The 14,989-nt window shown below is 47.4% G+C and overlaps 1 protein-coding gene across 15 annotated transcripts in view; it reads right to left on the bottom strand.

The window, feature by feature from the left end:
* Positions 1 to 14,989, bottom strand: part of PPFIBP2 (PPFIB scaffold protein 2) — a 1,415,596-nt gene that overhangs the window by 183,340 nt on the left and 1,217,267 nt on the right. For all 15 annotated transcript variants that reach the window (XM_078680889.1, XM_078680890.1, XM_078680881.1 and 12 more), the window contains one exon: positions 11,209 to 11,397. In XM_078680889.1, coding sequence (XP_078537015.1) covers positions 11,209 to 11,397 — 189 coding nt within the window. The remainder of the gene's footprint in view (positions 1 to 11,208; positions 11,398 to 14,989) is intronic.

Genomic DNA, 14,989 nt, shown 5'->3' with positions numbered 1-14,989 from the left:
GCACCGGGTGCCCGCCAAACCACCCCTGGAAGGCAGACCACCCCGACCGATGGTGGTCAAACTGCTGCACTACAAAGATCGGGATCTACTGATCCAGCGGGCGAGATCCCTGGGGCCCTTCCAGGTAGATAACAATAAGGTGACGATTTTTCCGGATTACACGCAGGAAGTGCAGAGGGGCAGAGCTTCCTTCCTGTCGGTGAAGAAGGAACTGAGGGAAGAAGGACTCCAGTACTCCTTGCTTTTTCCGGCCAAGCTGCGGGTCATAGTTGATGACAGAACTCATTTTTTCCAAACGCCCGATGAAGCGTGGTCCTGGTTGGAACTGTATCGTGCAGGGACTGATCGTACGCACAGGCCGGCCAGGGATCGCCAACAGCCGGTCAGGGTCAGGAAGTCCCAACGTATCCGCTCCAGGAATAGGCGCCAGCGAGCCGAACGGGAGGCACAAATGCTGGCCGATAGACAGAGTGCGTTGGAGGCCACGGCTAGTATTACGGGGTCACAGCAGGAGGACGCTTCCAGAGGCTCGGCATCGGGAGGGGAAGGAGAGAAATCCGGTGACGAGGACTCGGAGGTGGGTGGAGGGCTGGGACCGGAGGTCACCCCACAGACGTCGGATGGTATCTTTAATGGATGATGCTAATGGCTGCTGAACATCTCTAGGTGGCCTGAAGGGGCGAGTGATCCTGAACTTTGTTTAACTACCAGGTATGGGGCTGCATTGACAGTATGGGGCTGTGGGCGCGGGGAGGTTGCTCTACCGTCCTGGTTAGGAGCTCCATAGCCCTCATTAGACACTTAAGGTCTTCGGTGGTGACGACCACAGGTTAGTGTGATGTGTTGGGTGTTTGCAGTTTGGAACGGGGCTGAAGCTGGGTTACTAGGCCCTGTCCTGGGGAGGGGGTTGGGGGGAGTTGGGGACCATGTTTTGAAGGGGATTCACCAATGCTGCGATGCAGGTAACGCATATTGGCGTGCGTCACTGTTTGGATTGATGCTCTATGGGCACGTTACCTAACCTGAAATGTATAACATGGAATGTCCGGGGTATTCGAACTATGGTGAAGCGCCACAAGGTACACGCCTACCTGGTGAGGCGGGGCGTTCAAATAGCGATGCTTCAGGAGACACATTTGACACAGCGGGAATGTGGAGCGTTGCAGAAGAGGTGGAGGGGTCAGGTGTTCGGCACGACTTATTCGGCATTCGCCAGAGGGGTGTTGATATGGGTTAGGGCGGGCACGCCTTTCCAGGTCACGAGTCAGAAGATAGATCCAGAGGGTCGCTATGTGGTAGTGGAGGGGCGGCTACATGGAAGGGAGGTGGTGCTGTGTAGCATCTATGCCCCCAACACTGATCAGGCTAGTTTCTTCGAGGGTTTATCGCGATCACTGGCGTATTATTTGGCAGGCCCTGTACTGTTAGCAGGGGATTTTAACTCCATAACGGATGTGCTGATGGACAGATCACACCCGCCCTTGGTTGACTCCCCAGTGCGCCGTTTGGCGACCCATAGGCGGGAATGGCAGGGGAAATGGGGTCTGGTGGATGTGTGGAGGGCCCAACACCCGGAAACTCGAGATTACTCCTATTTCTCTACGCTGCATGACCTGCATGTCCGACTGGATTCAGTGCTGTGTAGCGATTCATTGGCGGGGTGGTAACTGGCTCGGAGTATTTGTCCAGGACCATCTCGGACCATAACCCCCTGTTGCTCTCTATGCAATGGCAGCTGGCGAGATCGGCAGTCCCTACATGGAGGCTGCGTCCGGAGACGCTGGAGGACCCGGTGTTTTGCGACACGGTACGCCAGGGCATAGACAGCTATTTTGAGGAAAGTGCTGGGTCGACAGCGACTAGAGCGATTGAATGGGATGCAATGAAAGTGGTGGTGAGAGGGGTGTGTATGGGGCGGTTTCTGACTGTGAGAGGGGCAGTGCTGAATGACCTTGCGAAAGCGGAAGAAGTGTTGAGAGAGGTGGAACAGCAGAGGCCCGAGCGGCCGGAGATTCAAGACCGATTGCTGCAAGCTAAGGAGACTGTGGCGACTGAGACGGAGAGATTGCGGTGCTATGATTACAAATTGTATGCTGTAAAAGTGCATGAGGAGCGCGATAAGGTGGGCACGCTCCTGGCGAGGCTGGCTGATCCGAACCCTAGGGGGTGCCCGGTCCTGAGTGTGCGACGGGAGGACGGGGAGGTGATCTATTCGCAGTCAGCGGTCCTGGGGCGCTTCCAATCTTACTATACAGGATTATATGCCAGCCACCTTGAGGCAACGGCCACGGAAATAGGGGATTACATGGATCGAATTCCTTTACCGTCACTGGATGGGGAGGACGCCCGAGATCTAGGGGGGCCCGTCACCCTGGCGGAAATCAGAGGGGCGATTGGTCATATGGCAAGGAACAAAACCCCTGGGGTAGATGGACTGCCGGTCGAGTTCTACGTTAAATTTATGGAGGTATTGGCACCCAGGCTGCAGATTGTGTTTGAGGAAGCGAGACTGTTGGGGCGGTTGCCCGAATCGATGAGGGAGGCGCTGGTGATGCCGTTGCTGAAGCCGGGCAGGGATGCATTGGATGTCTCTTCTTATCGTCCATTGTCTATGCTAACCGTAGATTACAAGATCTTGAGTCGTATCCTGGCTACCAGGCTCCTACCGCTGATGACCTCCCTGGTGCATGGGGACCAGGCGGGCTTCATCCCGTCTAGGAGCACTTCGATGAATGTTCGTAGGCTGATCGGGGTTATAGATAGTGCAGCTGAAGCGGACCAGGGCCCAGTGGTGTTGACGGTTGATATCGAGAAGGCGTTTGACAGCTTGGAATGGGACTTTCTGGATGGCGTACTATTGAAGTTCGGAGTTGGGGAGGGGTTCCGGCGTTGGACGCGAGTACTTTACTCCTCGGCTAAGGCGCGGGTACGGTTGGGGACCTTGGTTTCTCCGGTTTATCCGGTCGGCAGGGGCACGAGGCAGGGTTGCTCGCTTTCCCCGCTGCTCTTTGCCCTGGCTATGGAACCGCTAGCGGCGCAGGCTAGGTCAGGCACTCATTTCGAGGGTAAAGCACAGGGTCCTGACTCGCACTATATCTCGTTATATGCCGACGACCTGTTACTGTACTTGGCGGACTCGGGAAGGGCGTTGGAGGGCGCAGTGGATATGTTGGGCAGGTTCGGGAGGCTCTCAGGGCTCAGGGTGAACTGGACTAAGACCTGTGTGTTTCCATTGCGGAAGACCGCGCTCAACCCACTGCTCACGAGACCGGTAGTGTGGGAACCCTCTTGCTTTGTTTATCTGGGAGTGTGTATCTACCATGACGCAGTAGACCTCCTTGAGGGGAATGTGGGGCGCTGCATCCGGGCGCTGAGGGGTAGTATGGACTTCTGGGCGTCCCTCCCGCTGTCGGTGCTGGGTCGTGTTGCGCTGCTGAAAATGGTGGCTCTCCCGCGGTTGCTCTATTACTTTAGAACATTGCCGATATGGATCCCGCAGCGGATCTTTCGGGAACTGAGGACGTTGGTGACTGGCTTTCTCTGGGGCCAGGGTCGCCGGAGGGTGGCCTTGGCCACCTTGATGAGACCCAAATGTGAAGGAGGGATGGCAGTCCCCGACTTTGAGTTATACTATTTGGCGGCGCAGCTCCAGATCCTGACTCAAAATGTGGCTAGGGAATTTAGGGGGCCTGATAGCGGCCGGGAGATCGGCGTTCAGAGGCATGTCTTGTCGGCTATCGTGATGCAACAGAGACTGGCTGATAGGGACCTTACGGTGGAGGAGAGGACGCTTAGATTGTGTTGGAATAGGCATCTGAAGAGGGCTGGGAAGCGCCGGCCGTACGCACCGGAGATTCCGCTGGGAATGCTGACTGCCCTGCCACATGGCGGGGATTGGTCCCATCTGTTGGCGTGGGAAGACCTGGGCTTGCAGATGGTGGGGGACCTCTATGTGGACGGAACGCTGGCCCCATTCCAGACTTTACGCGAGCAATTCGGACTGCCGAATGGTACCTTCCTATTGCATGCGGCGGTAGCCGCAGCGCTACAGCGGCATTGGGGAACTGGACTGGTAGAACCGGAGGTGACGTTGGCGTGCCAATATGTGGTGATGGCCGCGGGCACCGTCAAGGCAGTGACCTGCCTCCACAACAGATTGTTAAACGAGGGTCTGGCTCCTTTGGTTGAGTTGAAATCACGATGGGAGGCCAGCATAGGTAAACAAATCCCGGACGCCGGGTGGGCTCAGGTGCTGCACAGGACCTGGAAGGGAACGAGGAATGCGAGGTTTCAGCAGGTGCATTTTTTCGTTATTCATCGCGCGTATTTGACCCCGGAGAGGTTGCGTCGACACTTTCAGGTGCTTGACGCCAGATGTCTAGTACCTGCGGTTGATCTGGACCACATGCTGTGGGGGTGCCCGAGATTAGGGAATTACTGGGCTGAAGTAGGGGAACTCCTGAACGCGGTTACGGATCGGGAGGTGGACTTTGATATGGCTGCATGCCTGCTTCTTTGGTTCCCGCACACCAAAAAGACCAAGGTGACGAGCAAATTCATGGGGTTGGGCTTAATACTGGCGCAGCGGGAAATCACTTGGCACTGGAAGTCTAAAGAGGGGCCTTCTGTGCGGCGATGGAGGAATGAGTTGCTGAAATGGTCGGGCTGTGAGAGTGTGCTAAGAATGCGTCAGGCGACTAGAACTGGTAATGAGAAATGTTTGGACCTGGCACGGTCCTGGGAGCTGGTGGTGCAGGCTTAACGGGACTACCTAACGGAAGGCGAGGAATCCGACTAGGTATTGGACGGGATTCCATGGAATTGCTTGATTGTCAGAACTTCCTGGTAGTTGGCACCCTAGAGCAGGAGAGGACTATTGGTGCCCGCATCAGCAGCAGTTGGTGGGGAGGGGTGGACGTTGGGTAGGGATCATGGGAGGGGAGTTACCCGGCCCGCAGCGGCCTCCTGGCATTGGGGGGCCCTGGGAAGTAGTCATGACGATTAGGAGAAATACTGGAGGAGTGACCTAAGGCGGGCTGGACTGGGGTGTTTAGGGTGTTATGGGGTAAAAGCAGATACGATTTGTTGCGTCCGGCCTAAGGCCCGGCCAGGGCACACACTGAGGTGCCTCCAGCGAACTGATTCATTGATGCGCCGCCCTGCCTCCGGGATGTGGGCTACTCGGCTGTGTATTCTGTTACTATCAATCTGAATGTTGCGGGCCATCAGTGTATAGGCTGGCCAGTTGATTTTGGTTATTCCCAATTCTGCAATAAAAATATATTTCAAAAAAAAAAAAAAAAAGAAACAGTAATCCTGAAGCAATTGGAACAATTGACAGAACTGCATCCGGCTACTTCATTAACTTCGATGATTCCTCTGAAGACCTAAGTGAATCAAAAACACAGCCATCAACAAAAACCTTTAAAGATAAAGGTAGAGAACTTTTGAAACAGCTGAAAGAAACATATCTGATTTCTCCATGGATTGATTTTTGGGTGGGCTTTGGTGCATTTATCCTCATACTTTGGCTCATCATGGTACTAACTTTGGGACGCTTCATTGAGGGAAAATATGCTAAAATGGACACAGCAAGTCAGAAAATCAACTTGATCCTCAAGCCACACACATCTTCACACGTCGAGAAAAGAGAACTTTCTTCAGTCAACTTCACAGCCAATCCTATACCGGGTGGGGTAGCATGGGACAATACTGACTACGAAATTTATGGTCCGGTTGAAATCCTGAAATATCCACACCAAATCAAGATCTCGTTGAGTGACTTTGTAAAAACAAGCTCATTTGCTGATGATTGGGACTTTGAAAGTATAAATAATATGATGTCTGACTTAGTGATGTCTGCTAAATTTACCAAACATGATTATTTGCAGGGTTCGACTAATTATGATAGTATGTACTGTTACAACCACTATGGTAACCATTTTCTACATAAATCTGCACAACCTAGAAATGTTTTAAATTATAATCAATGGGAACATTGTGCAACCCCTCCAAAAGGAAGCTCAAGAACCTTTTACGACAAATATTCATACTTTTCAGGGTTCAACACAAGTAATGCTGAAACATTTTATTTTAAATTGTCAAATAAGACAGGGACAAAGACCATGCTAACAAACACGAAATTGATATATTCAGACTCGTTTTTTGAACAAATGAATACTTTTGGGTTTGATTATTGGGACAAAAATGTTGAAGTAAAAAGTGTTTGGGGTACAAAAGAATGGCAAGTACAAGGTATAGAATCATTGTTTAGAGCCTGCATGATCCCAGAACAAATTATATTTTTGAATGACACTGTTCAACAAACCACCTGTCTTGGCTTAGCCAAAATCAAAGACTTAAATAAACCGTCTATTCCAAAGCCAACAATGGAAAGCAATAGCTCTACAGATGAAGAGATAGACGTAAACTATATATTAAACCAAAACAGAACACATCCTGATTGGAAACAGTGATTGATCTGGCCCACAGATACTAATAACTGTCAAGACAGATTCCTGAACAAAACACAGGGGTTCAAATTGACCAGGCCAGACCCTAGATGTTCCCAAAGACAACACCCAGGGATAATAACCACCTACAGTGTGGGCAAACTCTGCCTTCAATGGCTACAAACTTCCACACTGACAGAAATTAAGCAACACCTAACTTTACTTACTGATGGTGCTGACTTGCGTGATTTCATTATGGGACCGCGCAAACAGCGTCAACAACGCTTCATAGCAGCCTCTATATATGCAGCTTACAACGAGGCCTGGAAGGTAACTCAAATTGAAACAGCAGAAAGTATACGGGAAATTGACCGTATTAATTTGGAAAAATCACTTTCTGTAGTGGACAATGGGTTAATGACTCTGTCCTCCAGAATTTTTTCTTTGGACAGCATTGTGTCTTCAGCAATCGACATAATATCGCAAGACTTACTGTTGTTACAACACGGTCAGTCTCAAATGCGTTCTATTGTACAGCTTGGCTGGACGTTACAAAATCTGCGTTCAGGCTATGTGCCTTGGCGTTTAATCAACACAACGTCACTATTCAATATCTTTAACCTTACTGATAAACAAATCAGTATGGCACAAAAGGGTGCTGATTATACAATCCTGAGCATTGAGAAACTCGAGAGATTACCAGTGACAATGTCAGAACGACCTGTCAGTGAATGGATAATACATGGGATAATTAATATTCCAATATCAACCTTCAGGTTTCAATACTGCCAAAAATATATACAGGCTGGCATGTACGAAAAATTGGGAAAAGGGTACATTAAAACAACATGGAATTTGCCCTATTCACATGCATGTGTCAGTAATAAAGGACAGAAAGTGTTTCTTAGTGGCAATAATTGTGCGATGTCACTAAGCGGTACACTTTTGTGTAATGGAATTAGTTTGCATGGAGCCTGTGAAGGGAACTCAAATAACCTTTCATGTCACCAGCTAGGCACACCTGCTAAAGAGATAGAACCATTCTTTCAAAGACTCTATAATGGGAGTTACATTCTAATTGTGGACCGAAGATGCTGTAGTCTTATGCCCGGGACTCCTTATCTCGTAACTACGACTGCGAAGGTCAAGTGCTGTGGACGCTTATTGTTCCCCAGCTCCTTTCCAGACAGGGAGGCAAGGGCATGGCCCAACTTGAAAATTACTTCTATTCGAATAGACACTTTAAGCAGAATGAAAACAGTGCTTCTTCAGATGCCGACCAGACTCACGTCATCAAAAGAAATGTATGATCTCCTAGTCGCAAGGACGACTGCAGAGATTCAGTCATTGTTATCAACTAATTCCCCCATACATTTCGCAGAAATCCTGAATGAAATCTTAAATATTTCTGATACCAGTGGAGTCTCAAAAGTATTTCAGACAGTATTTTCGATGGCATTAACACCATTCAAAGCCATACTGGGTATTTTTCCAGATTTCGTCCATTCGATTTTTGGCGGACTTCCCCTCATTTTAGGACTAATTGCAGGAATCCTATTCTTGGTCCTGATATTTCGTTATGTCAAACCGTGTCACAGACAAAACACCTGCGACAAGGGAAGAAACAATCCGAGCCATTGGATACCGGGACCGGATATCAAAAATCCTGGGACTATCCCAGCTTAGAGACCTGAACATGACTTGGTTTCTTTCATTTCGACCAATGTGGCATCGATGTGTTTTACCTGTATTAAGGTGCCTGCTGTGCGGAGAAGAATGCGTGTTGGACACCTGTCTGACGCTACAATCGGATGCGCCTATGGATGCAGAAACATTGTTGAGCCCAATAAAGGCTCATGCTTTGTGCTGCCCTCAACGGCTGCCAATCCTGATGACGGCATTCATGGAGACTTCACCACTACGATTAAGGGGTAGTGAAGTTCAAGATGAAAGCAGCATTGATCAGGTACGACCTTCTGTCAGCAATACTAATCAAAACGTCAATGGAGACAATCATGCACATGAATGCATGGTTACATCCTTTTCCGAGTTAGTGGAACTCTCCCAGGAAGCTGTTGACAGCTTTTTCGACAGTCTAAATGATATGATGTTCTCACCAGAGCAGAAATAGAGACTTTTGAGCAAGCTAGCACACGGCGTTCCCTGAATTTGGCCTTCAACTTTAATAACAGAATACCATGAACAATTTTCCCTCCAGTTCACGGACAGCAATTTTTCAGCAGCCCCAAAATATTTTTACGATTTTTCGGGACACTTATCTTCTGCTTAAAGTAAGAACTATTCTTAAAGAACTAAAATTTCTATTTTTAGAAACTTTATAGACATTAGCTGCCCGCTGGTATGTTCATAATTATTTTTATTCTGTGATGAAATGGTCTCGAACCTTTTTTCTTCTGTATTAAGAGCCATTTCATGTGTAAATTCTCATATACCAATTAGCAATAATGTATACATATGCGTGATTAATTTAGCATTATTCTGCAGCTTGAGTGCATATAATACATGTGACTGTTATTTCCGTATATTAGATAAATTCAAAATGCATTTTATGTATTTTGGGGTGGTAAGGTATACACGATACTCTACAGTATGTTTTACTATGCCTAGATTAGTAAACATGGCCATAGTTAGCGTGGAGTGGGTGTGATGTATTCCTATAGGTTCTGTATCGATCCCCCTATTCCTGACCCTGTTCTGGTTAACAAGTTAACTAGCAGCCATCCCATGATGCAGAAACCGTTATCTGATTAAGCCACACTACGGCACAGGAACGTGTTATCTGATTAGGTCATAACGCTTGCCATCTAATTAGACAAGCGATATTCCTCCAGCCCCTGATAAGGCATACGGAGTTCTCAAAACAAATCAAACCTATGACAACCTGGGAAAAACCCTGCGGCCATTGTTTTGATTTCATCGAGAACTTCAGCAAAAGAATGTGCTAACGACCAAGTCGTATGACATCCTTATTGACGTATCTATGTCCATCCTTACGTCAATCTCGGCACCTTACAGGTATAAATATTACCGGTATTGCCTTAAGCAAACACACGCGGTGGTGACGAGATCGGAGCAGCCAGACTTGCCGAAGCCCAGAGCAGAGCAGACCCCGCTGGCGCAGCCCCGCCTTCCTGACGCGCTGAGAACGAGACGCTGCTTTCTCCTGCCGAGAAATCCAGCTCCGGCGCTTCCGGGTAGCCCTCGCAGGCAGCCTGGAATATCGAGACCAGAGACGAGAGATACCATCCCTCATTCATCCTAGATTCCAGGTACAGAACTGAATAACCCCTTGCAGAGAATTCTTGAGTCAGTCACTTGGCAAAACAAACTTAACTTAAACTGCTACTTTCTATTCCCGCCCACGTATTAGGCTTAGGTCAGGTACACCGGGGTAGGCGTAGTTAGAAACACCAGTTGAGTACGATTAGTCAAATGTATATATATATGTATCTATTTTATCAATTTTAAACCACCTTATGGCTTAGAAACCATATAAATGTTTTTACAGTATTATTTTATACTTCTGCTTTTATTGTATGCACTTTACTTAACCATAAGTATTGCAATAATATCGATCCATTTCTCTTGTACGAGAAAAGAGACTGATCAATAAATACCATCTTTTATTGAACACGCCCGTCTCTTCCTTTTCTCTACAATCTGGTGAGACTAAGAATGCACGTACTGACTGAGTAAAATAAGTTGTCTTTTGTTTTCACACGACTCTAGAGATACACTCTTGATTAGGGGAGAGCAAAGTTGTCATGTTCTATGGTTGTCAGAAACTAAATCCCTTCTTGTCTATCCAGGGAGGTTCAACTCCTCCTTGACTATTCGAGAAAGTTTCTAGTGAACTCTGAGCTAGCTGGCAAACCCAAAACTTTAAGTCTAATATCGACAATAGAAGACCTAGTTAACGTCTGGTCTAGGCCTATACTATTGAAGGTATTATTCCAATGCGCAGAGCCTATTGGGATAATAGGAACTACACTACACCCCCATACAAATAACGTTGCATCTAGCTGTACTAGTCAAACAACCAGACGCGCAACACCCATTGGGCTCACTGGGCTTCAGCCCCCCCCACCCCCCCCTGTTGTTTGTGTCAGCCTGGGCTGCGACAGCTTCGCAGGCTGGCTGCGTCTAATTGAAGCCGCACCCAAGTACTTCACAGGTCTTTAAAAGACTGTGTACTTGTAAATTAGGCTTTTGTTGTGTTTTCATCCCTTTTTACAGCCGCTCTGATTATGGCAGGAAGAATTAGCCCCCCCAAAATCTTTTTCAGCCCCCCCCCCGAAATTTGGCTTTAGTTGCCCGCCTGCAAACAATGTTATGTCATTGGGTACAATCAATATAGGCTGCAGGACAGTCCTGCAACTGCGCAATTTGTGGATCTGGGTGAGAAATGGTACTTATTTGCTCTTTCATTCAATTACAATCTGAAGAAAATCGCAGCTGTTGTTTGTGCATCTGAAACCTTGCAGTCTTTGAGAACTTGTAACTTTGTTTCACCGCCTCCTTTTCCTTTCTGAGTAACATTTTATGTTGTTTACAGTGGCCTAGAATCATAGCCATTGTTTTATTTTATGTATGTCATACAAGTACCACAAAGAGATACAGGGCATACAAATATATACTAAAACAAAATGAGCAGTTATACAGAATATCCAGTTCCCCTCACATTTATGTTTAATGCAAAGAGAAACCAATGCAGTGACTGAACTGTTTAACATACCCGGACTTTAGCGGTCGTGTTCAATGGAGCGTAGGTCGCGCATTCGATTATTTCTCTTTTTTCCTGCTTGGCCTCTGCGCCGATCAACATGTGGAAGTTAGTAGTGAGGTGCCGCCTCAGGAGGGTCTTTTGGGGTGGAATGTTGAGAAGCATGGCCAGTGTGTCCGCATTAAAACGGGGCTCGAGAATCTGCACAAGAAACATTTGAAGAAAGAGCTATTGTTTACATGTTAAAAAATACATGTAAAAGTAGCATCTACACACACACACTGCGCTTTCATTGATTTACCAAATAGGATTGGTTTTTATAATGGTCTTCTGAAATATTGCAAGAAAAATTAGTTCATGTAGCTGTATCTAAATCTGTGAGGATACGACAAAATAATTGAGCCTGTAAACACATACGGCCTATCTGCAGGTCAAATAGTTGACACAAGACTCATTTATGAGGCTAACTCTCACTCTTCATAGTCTTATTTCGCATATTTCTGTTAGTTTCACCTGCGAAAGAAGCATGACAAACTAGTTACATTTATTTTTAATAGAAGGATTTACTGGAGAGTGTAGGCGTGCATAAACAAGCACAGGTAAATTGCAAATGCTTCTTTGCAGCCACTATTGGCTTTGCCCATGCTTGTAGAATTGTGACCCAAGCACTGGCTAAGCCAATAAGGGTGGGTTACCATCTTGGTTTAGACAGACACAATGCACATAAACTGGGTTTCACCTATTTAGTCCACCATGATGTTTCGCTTTTGACCACCTGGTTTTTTGACATTTACTGAGACTGAATCGCACTACTAAAGTCTCACTCACAGTAACATTTAGATGGAATGTACCCTAAAGTACAGTATGGCTACACTTAGGCCTGCTGGACCAAGCAAGGTAGCAAACTGGATTAAAACAGGCACACCAAGTTTGAATTGTCAGTTCTTAATAACCCACATTCACATCTTATGGGACTTCAGGGTATGCCATATTTCTCTGGCTCAACTCATAATCAGATTCTGGGCCTTTCTTTTCCTTACTGAGCAAAGTTAATGTCTCGGTTCCCTTGCCTAGGGAACAAAGGCCTCCCCAGCCAAAATGGAAATCAACAGCGCCCACTCCAGTTTCTGTGAAAGGAAGGGGGGGTAATGTACATCTGATAATAAGCATGTCGCACTTCACCTGGATTGGAAAGCCCAGATCCTCTGGAACAAAGGAGGGGACCAGACCCGAGGAGCCAACACATGAGGAGCTCACCTTTTAAGTTTTCTTAGGAAGGTATCAAGCAGCTGTGCCACCTAGGGGCAGAGCAGAGGCCCTCAGAAGAGGTCTAACAAGAGGAGACTTAAAGTCACCATTTTGGATCGCCCCAGAATGCTGTACAGGAGGGTTGGGACAGGGGTGGAGGGATGGTGAGGCATCCTAGGATTGGCTAGGGGTGCCTGATTCCAAGAATTCACTTTCCTACTTTCCAGCACACGGAACAAGGGAGAGACAGTGGAGAAGACCCTGGACATTGGAGCACCAACAGCAAAAGGACCCCGAGGCAGAAAGAGAATCCACTTGATATGCTAAAAGAATGAACTAAAGACTAAGGACTATGACTGGAGCTGACCCCCAGGAGTAAAATAGGCAAGCGGTGCTAGCACTCTTGTGCCCCTGTGTAACAGTGTGGAGAAAGGACCTACTGGAGGACTTCTGTGGAATGGCCTTTGACTTCGATGCGGACACACAGGTGCACTACAAGATGCACTTGTAGCATGGGGCTTGGAGAGTTCATGGGGGAGGGAGAGTTTGCTGCTTGCTGGCTGTTGAAAGCACCCCCACACTCTCAAGCAGAAGTGAGCCATAGGAGCTTAGGCAGAGAACAGGTCAGGAGCAGTAACAAATCTAGCTCCCCATGCAAAGTGCCATTTAGAGACTAGGAAACATAAAAAAGAGGCCACCAGGGGCTGTTTCATACATACAGTGCATTTTCCTTTTATAAGGTGCACTCAGTGCAAAGAAGAAAAATGTGCCGCATTAGTATGAATCGGCTGCCCTGGGGGCAGCCGCTTACTCGCCCTGCCTTGGGGGTAGAGCAGTCATTTGAAAAACGGAGTGGCTGCTTTGAAGCCGCTCCGTGTTTCACGGTGCAGGCGGCAACACACCTGCACTTTTAAGGGGGATTAGAGATCTCCTTGCCAGCGGGGCAGTGAGTGACTGCACCCACCTGCATTGGGATGTCTGCAATAAGGGGGCGCACCCTTTTAGGTGGTGCAATGTCCGTGCAGACGACGCCTGCATTTCACCAGATTTTACCTTTACGTGCATCCCATTTTGTAGTCTGTTTTTGTCTCTCATTTCACAGTTTTCCAAGAAGCTTTGGTCTGGCTGCCCATTTTTTAGCATTACTCTCACTATGCTGAAGCGGGGAGGGGAGTCTGTCACAGGGTGGCTAGATTATTAAATCTGTGCACCTAATACTTGGCTACCTGCCCGCGTTATGCCACCTGTAGCAGAGAGCCATCGCATGGATTCAATTTAGGGAAATCAATGCTTCTAATGTACCTTCTTATGCTCACTTCAGCCCTTACATTCGTAAGTTTCTCAATTTTTAGCATGTTTCAGGGTTAGTGTTTGATTTTTTGAAAACGTTTTTGCTCTCATTTGCCAGATCATGGGCACCACATTTATATATAAATGTATTAATGTGGTATTTGTATACTGTAAAACCAGCCAAAAGGCAGAAAAGAGCTGTACAGGGTCTAAACTGGAATACTGAAGGAGGTGTGATATGACCAGAAATCATATTAATATCACTTATAAAGCGCCTGGTTACACCATCAGGTGTGTCCCCGTGTTGAGGCTAACTATTCAGAAGGGGAGATGGAAAAAAGGGACATATAGCCGGAATAGCCAGGTCTTCTGTTTTTTTTCGGAAGAGGGTCTCCGATGGTTTAGCAGGAAATGAGAGGGGAAGTGAGTTCCAATTTTTGGCCGCTAGATAACTGAACGAGCGTGCGCCCATTCTTCATTTTGTACTTTAGGGATTTAAACCAGATAGGTCCCAGTCAATCTGAGATGGCGAGTAGGGTATAAGGGGCAAGTAAGTCATGAAGATAGCTTGGACCTTTGCCCTGCAGGCTACGATGACTAATGCATAAGGCTTTGAAAATAATTATTTTCTTTACCAGCAGCCAGTGCAAGTCAGCAAGAGCCTTCCCAGTAGACGCCCTGCTAGGAAGCTTAAGAGCTAAGCGAGCAGCCACATTCTGAATACATAGCAGCTTGTGACAGCTTGTTTTGTTGATCCCAGATATAGGACGTTTCCGTAGTCCGATTGGGATGTTACCAACGCGTGGACTAGGGTTTTCCTTACTGGGATTGGGAGAACATACAGAGCTTTCCTTAACATTCTAAGGATTCCAAAGCACTTCCCTGCAACCTTTACGGTATGTGCCTCAATAGAAAGAGTGGAGTCCAACCAGACTCCTAGGTTTTAGGCTGTTGTCTTGGGGTAGTCTGTGGCCAAACGGAGGGGGATTTCCCCACCACTAAGATCTCTGTTTTACTACCATTTAATTTAGGGCAGTTATCTGTCATCCAGAACGCCAAGTCCAGCAGGCAGGAAGAATACTTGGTGGCTGCTGTGTTCGAGTCGTGTGACAGAGAGACGACAAGTTGCATGTCATCTGCATATGACACCATGGTGACACCTTGCCTTGCCACAATCTCTGCCAAGGGTGTAATGTACAAGTTAAAAAGAGTTGGACTCAAAATGGAGCCTTGAGGGACCCCTTGAGACAGAGCT

This window comes from Lissotriton helveticus, chromosome 3_1, assembly GCF_964261635.1.
Source record: "Lissotriton helveticus chromosome 3_1, aLisHel1.1, whole genome shotgun sequence".
Lineage (NCBI taxonomy): Eukaryota > Metazoa > Chordata > Amphibia > Caudata > Salamandridae > Lissotriton > Lissotriton helveticus.
The sequence above is the reverse complement of the archived record's forward strand: the minus strand, read 5'-3'. Positions and strand labels throughout refer to the sequence as shown.